The 11,526-nt window shown below is 30.8% G+C and overlaps 1 protein-coding gene across 1 annotated transcript; it reads right to left on the reverse strand.

Moving 5' to 3' along the window:
* Positions 1-1,476: 1,476 nt before the first annotated feature.
* LOC141665311 (uncharacterized) lies at positions 1,477-10,452 on the reverse strand. Its single transcript, XM_074471292.1, has 9 exons — positions 9,510-10,452; positions 9,309-9,412; positions 8,525-9,194; positions 8,195-8,359; positions 7,244-7,386; positions 7,064-7,167; positions 6,389-6,607; positions 1,615-1,789; positions 1,477-1,533 (listed from the first exon to the last, which is right to left on the reverse strand). The coding sequence occupies exons 1-9, from the start codon at positions 10,450-10,452 to the stop codon at positions 1,477-1,479; spliced, it is 2,580 nt and encodes an 859-aa protein (XP_074327393.1).
* Between the last annotated feature and the right edge of the window lie 1,074 nt (positions 10,453-11,526).

The following is an 11,526-nucleotide window of genomic DNA, read 5'->3' on the forward strand; positions in this document are numbered from 1 at the left end:
TGCTTTCAGACTCCTAACAATATTTAGGCATTGATAATATTTCCTCTGATAAATGGTAAAATAGAGCAATATGTCATTAAAAGATACCTCACTCATTTTGTTTTCCAGCTCGTAAACATCCATCCCTATCATTCTACATACCTCATCATCGGGGAAGATTATTGTCACAAATCCGGTTTCATCAGCACATATTGTACTAAAAACCTTGTACTTATGGTATTGTACTTCAATTATCATCCCTTGTCATTAAAGATTAATCAAATTACATCTAAATAACAGTGTATTAATCAATTGGGTAAAAATATATAGGATATCACCTCTTATCTGGATAGGGTAGGTTTCTTGGGCATTCACTACATTTCCATCTTCCTTCTGTTAACACCACCTCCTTGTCGCATTTGACATGATAATCCTCATACCAATTACATTGGTCGTCAACCTTTTTAACTGTTACACGACAAAGTATATTCTTCTGCAATATTTAAGTTTAATATATTAACTTTAACATTAACTCTGTACTATATTTGTTTAAAAAAAAATTGAAATAAAACTTACATTAAGATAATCACCATTAAGAGTTTTAAGCTGCTTAACCGTGTAAATAGTATCATCAATTTATTCTTTTTTAGAAATAGCCTTCAAGCTAATAAGAAAAAAAATTAAATCATTGAAATTATTCATGTTAAACAAAGTATTACATTCTCTATAATGTTACACCTCTATTTGATTTACTTTACCTTTTTAACAGCTGCTGAGAGCTGTAGTGTTTTGGATTAATGTAGTATCTTATGGCAGGATAATTGGTTAGGTATATCTCTTTTGTTGCTGTAATATGCACAGGTTAAATAATGATCTTAGGTGTAATGTAATGCACTAATTAATTGTTCTACCTTCGTACTTATTCACTTTAGCACACGCTAAAATCACCACTACATGTTCCTCTTCAGCAACCTGTAATAGAGATTCAAATTCTTTTCCAAATTCATTGAAAAGGGTTACATTTACTTCATCCCTGAAATATAACTTATGGATTGTTAGGACCACATTATGTTTTTAAGAGATTAATAAATAATTAACATATTTATATAAATAGCATCTAACCTTCCATCACACAAACTAAACTTAACATGGGATTTGCTTGGGTCATCCTTAGAGGTAACACACCGTGCTGTACATGTCTGTACGGATCCAACCATATCTATATTATAGTACAATAATGTATTACTTCATCACAAAATATTCATTAGTTCAAATGTAGGTTTTTCTTCAAAGCAATAATTGTAATTAAATTACCTATAAGAAAGCTTGTATCATCATCATTTATAAACTTTGGAACAACTTTGAGAGAAAACAGATCGAATGCATAAGGCTTAAGTAGGCAAATGTCATCATTTAAAGGTTTCATTTCTGTCTGGGAGTCAAAATAAATGTGTAGCCTATTTCTTACACATCTATTCTTCTCGTCTCCTTTATAATTTAAAACCTTAAAATTGCAGAAATCTTCTCACTAATAAATGCATGAATCCTACAGTCCTGAAATAGAAAAACGCAATTGATGCAACTAATGTAGTTGAAGCAATTAATGAGTATACATATTTCATAATTAGTACATACCTGGTCATCAATAAAAAGTATGTTGAAACCTCGAAACTCATTTGTAGTTTGGTTAATACCTTTCCATACAGCTTGAGCACGAACGCGGATTGACCACACAATTTTTTCAGTAGTGAGCTCAAACAGGGTATGGTAGGAAGGAGACATAACTGAGAACCTTATTGAATTAGTGTTTCTACATGTGATAATTAGTTAGATGATATAAGTATATGCTTTAGTTCTGTTTTACTGTATTGGACTAACTGATTGTCATGTGCTTATAAGATATTGAATTTTTCAGCATGAATTGTTTAACTGTTAGCCTAAACATTTGTTCCTCTTTTATTAATTTTTAAATCCTGCATCATTTGCTTCCACAGACCATTGGGACTGTGGTACCTACAATTGTTATAAAACAAAGTAGGTGTCCTCAGTACGCAGTAGTACTCATCAACTTTTCTCTATATTTTTGTAATTTCGGTTTTATCATGTGAAAAGTTGCAGAAAAACACTGTATTTACCTCAAAATATTGAAAGAAAACAGCTATAAAGCATTGTTCTCAACAGCCTTTCTACACATCCTATTGATGGTGGTTTTCCTTGTGCATGAATAGTAAATTCAATATATGCTTTTGAGAGAAATGTCTGGTCCTTATCAATTGAAGCACAGTACATATTATACATTATCCCCTAGTTTTCTCTGTAAATTTTGTTGTTATTGATGTTCATAACCATTGCTTCTATTTAACCAAAAGGGTGAAAGTTAAATCTACTGTTGCTGCTGCAAATCTCTGAATAGTACTTGACCTATCCTAGTTTGATTTGTCCCAATTTGATATATCATAAAAAGAGGATTTGAAATTAAGCTTTAATGTGCCAATTGATGTATCAATATAATATTTTTATATTTATAATTTATGATTAAGTATAATAGATTTAGATAACTATTATATTTAGAATTATTGGTGTTGAAGTAAATGTAGGATTACCCTTTTTATCAATTTTGTAATATCCAGAATAATTTTAGAGTGTTGCATCGGACCTATATTCACCTCCCTAAATCATGATTGATATTAAAAAGCGGTCCAAACGGCATACATAATTTTGATATAATTATTACAAACGGTTATAATTACTACAAATTGAGCTTGATTTGAATTTTAACATTGGGTATAACGCAATGCAATTTAGGTATAATCTCATTTTTAAAATAGATTTTAAAAATTTTAAAAAATATTTTTCTAATACTTCTATCCAAAGAGAGTGAAATAAATTACTTTGACATAATTCAGATATAGGCACACATTTTTAGATTTGATTTTATTTTGAAGTAATACTAAATTTAACCATGTACTCTGAACTTATATTAAAACTTCAATATCGATATACATTTCAGGTCAATAATATCCTACTAAAGTTTAAGAAATAATAATTGGATTGGTATAACCTGTTTCAATCTCATATGCATTATAGCAAATTTTAAAAATATATATAGGTAGAATTATATATTCAGGTGGTATGCTTATGTACAATTGTTTTTTGTATATTTTTCTTAAACAAAAGACTATTATTAGTTCAATAGAGACATAGAGTAAAAAATCTTATTTTGCTAAATTATTACACATGTAAGTATCAAATTTGTGACCTACTTTTGTAGTCAAGTTAACCTTGATGTAGGTACAGATAAATTCAGGTATAATTACTACAAAAGGTTATAATAATTAGGTATTCATTAGGTTAAACTTAACTAAAGTTAGGTATTCATTTTTTAATAAAAATAATTCCTAATATTTTGATCCGAATAGAGTCAAAAATATTTCTTTAAGACAATCCATATATAGGCACACTTTTTGGGATTTATTTTTATGTTAAGGTAATACTCAATTTAAGCATGTAGTCCGCAGTTATGGTAATAATTCAATATTTATATAAAGTTCAGGTGAATAATAACTTAATAAATTTTAAGCCATCGTAATTGGATCGGTAGATCCTTTTTCTATCTCATATGCATTATATAAAATTTAAAAAACATATATAGGTAGAATTTTATATTCGGGGTGGTATGGTGATATACAAATGATTTTTGTATCATTTCCTTAAACAAAACTTTTTTAATAATTGCATCCAAAGAGAGTCAAATAATTACTTTGACAAAATACAAATATAGGCACACATTTGGAAATTTAATTTTATGTTGAAGTATTACTCAATTTAAGCATATAATTCGAACTTATATTAAAACTTTAATATTTGATTCAGGTGATATACAAATGATTTTATTGTAGTCACGTAAACCTCGATTTAGGTACAGGTAATTTAAAAAAATTTTTGATATAAAAAAATATAACTATATCCATTTACTTTAATGGATGTTGATTTTAAAATAAGGTTTAATAAAATAAGTTCCATCAAAAAGTAATAATACAACGATCTATTGTTCATATATAGTTATCAAATTTGTGATGTCCCTTTATTGTGAAGTAAATGTCGAATGACGTATTAGGTATATTCATTAAACTAATTTTTTATTGTGAAAACATAGAGGTATCAAAATTACACAATTTAGGTATAATTACTACAAAATGTTCGTCTATACTAAAGTTTAAGCAATACAAATTCAATTGGAGTTTCCTGTTTCGATTCAAATGTGCATTCTATCACATTTAAAAAGCATATATAGAGAGAATTTATATTGTGATGGTATGATTATGTACAACTAATTTTGGTATCGTATTCTTAAACGGAACTTTTGTATTAGTTCAATAAAGAGATATAGGAACAAATCATATTTTGCTAAATTACAAATATTGGTATCAAATCTTTGAACTGCTTCTGTAGTCACGTAAACCTCGATTTAGGTACAGATAAATTAAAAATATTATATATATAAAAAATATAACTATATCAATTTACTTTAATGGATGTTAATTTTTAAAATAAAGTTTAATACAATAGGTTTCATCAAAAAGTAATACTACAACGATCTCTTATTCATATATAGTTATTAAATTTGTGATTTTCCTTTATGGTGAAGTAAATGTCGAATGACGTATTAGGTATATTCATTAAACTAAATCTTTATTGTGATAAAATAGAGGTACCAAAATTACACAATTTAGGTATAATTACTACAAAAGGTTAAAATTACTAATGATTTATGTATAATCTCAAATTTTAAATATATTTAAACGCAAGAGAAACTGGGTATTGAAATTTTTATTCAAATGTTATCTAATGTTTCTATCCAAAAAGAGTCTTAAATATTACTTTGAGACAATACCGATATATGCACACATTTTAGGATTCATTTTTACGTTGAAGTAATACTCAATTTAAGCATGTACTCTGAACTTATTTTTAAAAAACAGTTATATTGATATACATTTCAAGTCAATAATATCCTACTAAAATTTAAACCATACTAATTGAATTGGTATAGCCTGTTTCAATCTCATATGCATTATAGCACTTTTCAAAAACAGATATAGGTAGAATTATATATTCAGGTGGTATAATTATGTACAAATGTTTTTTGTATTGTGTTTTTAAACAAAACTTTTTTATTAGTAATATAAAGAGATATAGGAACAAATCTTATATTCCTAAATGACAAATATAAGTAACAAATCTTTGAGCTGTTTTTTTAGTCAAGTAAATCTCAATTAGGGTATAATCCGTTTTTTGGGCGTAATATATATGGTATATCAAATTTTTGTTGAGACAATACAAAATGGGTTACACACAAATTAAAAATATTTATGATATATACAAATATAATTATATCAATTTTCTTTAATGGTGGTGGATTTATAAAAAAACTTGAATAACATAAGTTCTATCAAAAATTTATACTAAAACATTTTATGGTTCATTTATAGGTATCATATTGGTGATGTTCCTTTACAGTGAGGTAAATGTCGAATTAGTTATTTGGTACTCTTTGGTCTCTCCAATTATTTTTTAGACTTTAGCATATGAGGTATGTCTAATTTATGATATTTCGTTATGTTGAGACAATACAAAATGGGCTACACACAAATTAAAAATATTTATGATATATAAAAATATATTTATATCAATTTACTTTAATGGTGGTGGATTTATAAAAAAAATTGAATAACATAAGTTCTATCATAAATTTATACTACAACATTTTATGGTTCATATATAAGTATCATATTGGTGATGTTCCTTTACGGTGAGGTAAATGTCGAATTAGTTATTCAGTACCTTTTGTCGTATCCAATTATTTTTTAGACTTTAACATATGAGGTATGTCTAATTTGTGATATTTCGTTAGGATGAAGTAAATGTTGAATTACTATATCTGTACAAATTACATAGCGAGGTATGAAATCTTAGAGTTCCTTTCTTGGTAAAGTAAACCTCCATTGAGGTATAATCAGTTTTTGTGTTTAACATATGTACTATATCGCTGGTAATTTCAGAAAGTAACATATGGTTTACACCAATTTAAGTGCAATAATGATAATTGATATTAGGATAGATTTATGTTTGATGTTAAAATAAGGGACAACCAATAACTAAGTTCATAATTACATACTCAAAAAAAATCGAAAGATTATACTAATGAGTCCAGGAAAATGAAGGTGGTTCACTGATTTCCATTACACAAACTAAACACCACTTTATTGAACACGATACAGGGACCAGATCATTCATTCCCATGTTTCAATCTTCCCTGCCAAGATATCTGCATTGTTGGATTTCATATATAGATTAGTAACATGTATACTGTCAAAAATAAATCAGCTACAAATGTTAATATAATTACCCGTCACGGAGCTCAAAAACTCGAGGAACGTCATAATTGAAATAAAGCTTGGTAGAAGATGTATCCGAAAGTGTAATGACACCACTACACAGGTCTTTAACCATGATGCAAGAGCTCATTACAATAATGAAAGGGAGTATAGGATAAAACGCATCATCATTCATTGCAACATTGGTACATTTAGCAAACTCGTCCCATAAACAAACATTGACATCATACCTATATTTATAAAGTATGTTAATAACACTATGAAAAGAAATTTTTACTAACATTAATTCAGATTACCTTAATAGAGTTTCTTAATTAACTTACACAAAGTCAGTTAAGATTAAATCTAGGAGAGTAAGAGTATTATGTTGTTAATCAGTTAGTGAACGCAGAGGCTTCCTTTCCTTCACAATACCTATAACATCTACCAAAAAATATCATTGATAATGGTTAGTTTTAATTCTGAGTTATCAAAGGACAAAGAGTTTAAAAAGTAATAATAAAATTAAAATATTACCAATACAATGCTCTTCCTAATAGAGGTAAGCATTAATATTGCCAAAATAATACAAATCGAAAACCTCTCCACGACGAACAAATTCAGGTACCGTTATCAGTTTGAAAGTTGTGTGTTTGTTAAAGCATATATGATTATGAGAAGCTACACATCGGTATTTGTTCGTGTACGGAGAAATACTGAAATTGCTTAGTTCATATATCTTTCCGGTGTGAAGCATATCATAAAACGTGATGCCAGTTGATGGTGGGATACATATATGCATACGCTGTGCCTAAAAGACAGTAGAGCAAAGTTAGTCAACCTATTAGTCTACCATATTTTGATATTTCTAAAGTTAAATCACTTACTTGTTCATCAATTGCAATGACATTAACCACTGTGTTGCTTCCTTCATCTGTAACTAGGTCTTTCCATTTTCTGAATATCTGAACTTGGATTGGGCATGAATGTAACACAGTTGGATGTAGCTTGTCAAATGTGGGCTTCAATCCTAAAGATATGTTTTAGGATTGCTATAATAAAAGTATCTGTTCTAAATGGGCAATAAGGCAGAATACACTATATATTACTAACTTCTTTAGTAACCTGTACTAATACTTCACAAATGTGAAAAGGCACATCTTTGGACCACCTTTATAGAGCGAGGCACATGGAAATAGCCTCACTAAATATTTTGCTGCAATGCATACTGGGAGCAAATAAAATTGAAAATTATTTTGTTTTTTAAAGTGGGTTAGTAAGTACATCAATAATGTTTAAAGCCAATCTTCATCAATATCATTAATATAGTACATAACTTGTAATGGCATTAAACAAAGTTTGATACAGGTTCACAAAATGAAATTATATTAAAGTGGTGAAACACAACACCTTAACTGATGTACTATACATGAATGTTATAAAAAATTTCTTTGTAGATAATATTCTTTGTAACATCCGTTGAGTCACCATTCTTTGAGTCGACGAACACCTTCAAACCTTTAGGGGAGGTAACACTATTGCAACGTAGAATTGGCCATGTGTAAAAATAGGATTAGACAAATACAAACCAACTCGCTCTAGGGACTGCCCTTGGGACTTGTTGATAGTCATTGAATAACAAATTTGTAGCGGCATTTATTTACGAATCAACTTGAACGGAAGCTTTGTATCGGTTGGACAAAGTTCCATTCTTGGAATAAAATGTTTTGTACCAACAAATGCGCCACATATTACCTCACATTTAACACATTGCTTCAAATAACGCGTAATCATCATCCTTGTTCCGTTGCATAAACCAAGGGTTTGATTTAAATTACGCATTAGCATAACTGTAACACCTTCTTTCAACTTAAGCTTATAAGGTGGCAGCCCAGAAACATTGATTGAATTTAGATACTCAGGAGGAAAAGCAAAGCTCAATTCAGTTGTAGTTCCGCCAAAATCTTCCGCTTTGTCCACGCTGTAGTATGTAAATTCTGCACCTGGAATTATATCAACAATCACAGAATTCAGATGAGTAACAATCTGATTGGTGGGTGTCAGTATCGTTCTTTCACTTAAATACACCTAGGTTTTGTACTGTTCCAAGAAATTAGGGTAAGTCAACTTGATCATGTTGTCAACTGTGTTTTTCAACTCAGGATCACATAATTGGCTAGGAATTAAAATTTTATCCTCTGCATATTCTTTTGAAAAATCATCATGTTGTTGAACCTCTCCATTGCCAATTTTGAGAACCCATTCAACAAATAATCTCAATTCCTCAACCTCAAAAGTATCTTGTGCCTGGTTAAGTCTCATGTTATGGTACAACAACAAAATCTTCGAATTCAACCATAATGGAGACCTGGTTATTGTAGCAGATACTACATCACCGCGCGAGCCCTGGTTAATGACAGGCAAGATGTGACGGAAATCACCACCAAGAACTACTGTTATGCCTCCAAACGGCATACTGAATCTTTTAGGGTCAACAGCTTTAATAATATCTCGTAGGGAATGGTCTAAACATTCAAATGCGTTATGATGCTGCATAGAAGCTCCATCCCATATGATAAGATCTGTATGCTTGATAAGTTCTGCAATGTCAGAATCGTGATGAATTCCACAAGAAGAACAGTCATCAAGCATAATAGGAATTCGAAACCAGGAATGTGCTGTTCTTCCTCCAGGCATGAGTGTAGTAGCAATGCCGGATGAGGCTACAGGTAGTACTATTAATCCCAAGGACCGCAACTTATAAATTAACATCTTCCAAACAAAAGTTTTTCCACAACCATCACTACCATACACAAAATAAACACCTCCAGCTTTTGACTGCACCAATTATAGAACATTATTATACACTTCTAGTTGCTCAGCATTACAATGAACAAACAACTTCTCAAAGTTCTGTTTCATTTCTTCAAGATTATAACTCATTTCTTCAACCACTAAATTATTAATACCACTTTGTAGATACATAGAGGGAGGTTGCGGAAGCTGTTTGAACTGTGCTAATGATCTTCCAATAGAATTCAACAATTTATCGATTTCTATAAAGTTTTTATAAAATTAAAAAATAATAATTATAAATGCATAAGAACTTTATTAAGTAGAAATGGTATGAATTATAAAGGCATGATAAATTACCAGCAAGTGCATAATATTGTAGTTGCATGTCAGAGAAAACAGCAGAGGTAAATGTCATCACGACCTGTCTTTTACGCAACAGATCATCAACTATATGTTTCCAGTGCTGCTCCCATAACTTTTTTAAGTCTGTAACTTGACAGTTAACAATTATATGCACAAAAAGCTGCCTTATTTGTTCCAGGAAACCACCATTTGAACAATCTTTCAAGACCGAGTGCCACTCATTATCATCATCGAGTAAACCTAATTGTTTACATGCCTCTTTAAAAGTTCTGCAACATACACCATTGATGGTTTTCAAAGCATCAAAAGAAGTAGGACCACGAACATTTGAGAGCAAAAGACGAAGGTACCATAACTCTCCTGCACTGTGGTGCGTATAAAGCAGTCTACCAATTTGATTTCCTTTCTTGCGCATGGTCCATATCCTATCAGTCTCATTCCAAACATAATACTGTGGAATTTCATCGTATGTAAACTGTCTAGAATACATATAATTTTGATTCAGATGAAAAAAAGCCTCAGGCTGGCTTTGTTTATACTGCTCTCTTCGTACAACTTTTTCCAAGTTATCTTTCTCGGTAAAGGTACAGCTCCTCTCCCCAGGTAAGTGAAAAGATAATCTTAGAACAAATATTGAACGATAATGGATTGGAAAACTGAAAACCCGGTAATCAGCTTCAGATGCGCATATGTACCAACCATCAAAATAGGCATTAATCTCATCAACAACAACTTCCTCTTGGTTGGCGGACTCCCTCCTCTGACTGGATATCTCAACGGTTGCACGATCATGGCATTTCAAGCAATATTTAAATAAGTACTTCAAACTTCTTGCATGACAACATATCTCTATATTTATGTGGCAATTATATTTTACCAATAAATCTCTATTATAAGGCACCACCCATTGATTATCAAGTACACAACTGCCTTTCATTACACTTAATCCAGTATTCCGATGCTTGTAAATGGGAAAGCCAGACTGATCAAAGTATGTCTCTCTATAATACCTGCATTTGACTTTAGATAATTAGTAATAATTAATTTTCAGAATCTAATATATGGTACTTATTGAAGATATTAACTTACTTTTTCAAAAAGTGTTTTGTACACTTTTCATCCTACATGCAAGGTGATATCGTATTCTACAGGCCACAAGGACCATGAATCATCAAGCTTCTTACCGCATCGTAAGCAACTGGATCAGTAATGGGATCTGGAATTTCAGCTGTCATACACCTATCCACATTGGCAGTGAGGTTTCTCTTTGAATCACCATCTAGCCATATTAACATATGCACATGCGGGAGACCACGCTTCTGAAACTCCACAACGTACATCACTGCATAAAAATAGAATTAGAAGGAAAAAAATTAATGTTATGGGAATAATTCAATGTAGAAAAGGAACATTAGAAAACTACTAATCATTTTCTTACCTCCTATGCAATTACCAAAAAAAATTTTAGTCTTTATATCTTCTATTAACTGCTCAAGTTTGAGATGGAAAACACGGGCTATTATATCCAGAGAATCACGAGCTGAACATCCAGGTAAAGAATTCATCATTTCTTTTATCTCTGTCCATTGAGAATTACAGGTCATAGTAAGGAAAATATCCAGATGACCAACAACTAGGCAAACTGCAAGAGCATCTTGAAAGTTCTGCTGCATATAACGTTTAGACCCAAGGAAATTAGCAGGAAGTACAAATCCTTTACCAACATTTGTTGCATCAGTCCCTCCATTAATAACTTTCTTTGCCAATGTGCTATACAAATCACTCCTCAAATTTGTCTGGTGAGTACGCAACCACCACAATCGGGCCTGCTCTATACAGGAAAAGGCTTCGACTACATATTATTGGTAGAGTCGGCTAGCTAGACGAACATGAAGTCCAGTCAGGAAAATAGAAGTAGGTGTTAAATAATTAAATTTATTGAACAAAAAATACAGTACAGTTGAGAGGAAGTATTATCTGTACCTTCATTTTTTTGGACCTACAATCGATA

Source organism: Apium graveolens, chromosome 6, assembly GCF_009905375.1.
Source record: "Apium graveolens cultivar Ventura chromosome 6, ASM990537v1, whole genome shotgun sequence".
NCBI lineage: Eukaryota > Viridiplantae > Streptophyta > Magnoliopsida > Apiales > Apiaceae > Apium > Apium graveolens.

Bases quoted from the DNA above. Each gene is read 5' to 3' on its own strand.
- LOC141665311 (XM_074471292.1), bottom strand. From the start codon at position 10,452: ATGAAAGGCAGTTGTGTACTTGATAATCAATGGGTGGTGCCTTATAAT. The intron at 9,195-9,308 runs GTTGAAGAAATG...TAATTGGTGCAG, and splicing joins GTGGTATTAATAATTTAGTG to TCAAAAGCTGGAGGTGTTTA. The intron at 6,608-7,063 runs GTACACGAACAA...TTATAAATATAG, and splicing joins AGCAATTTCAGTATTTCTCC to GTATGATGTCAATGTTTGTT.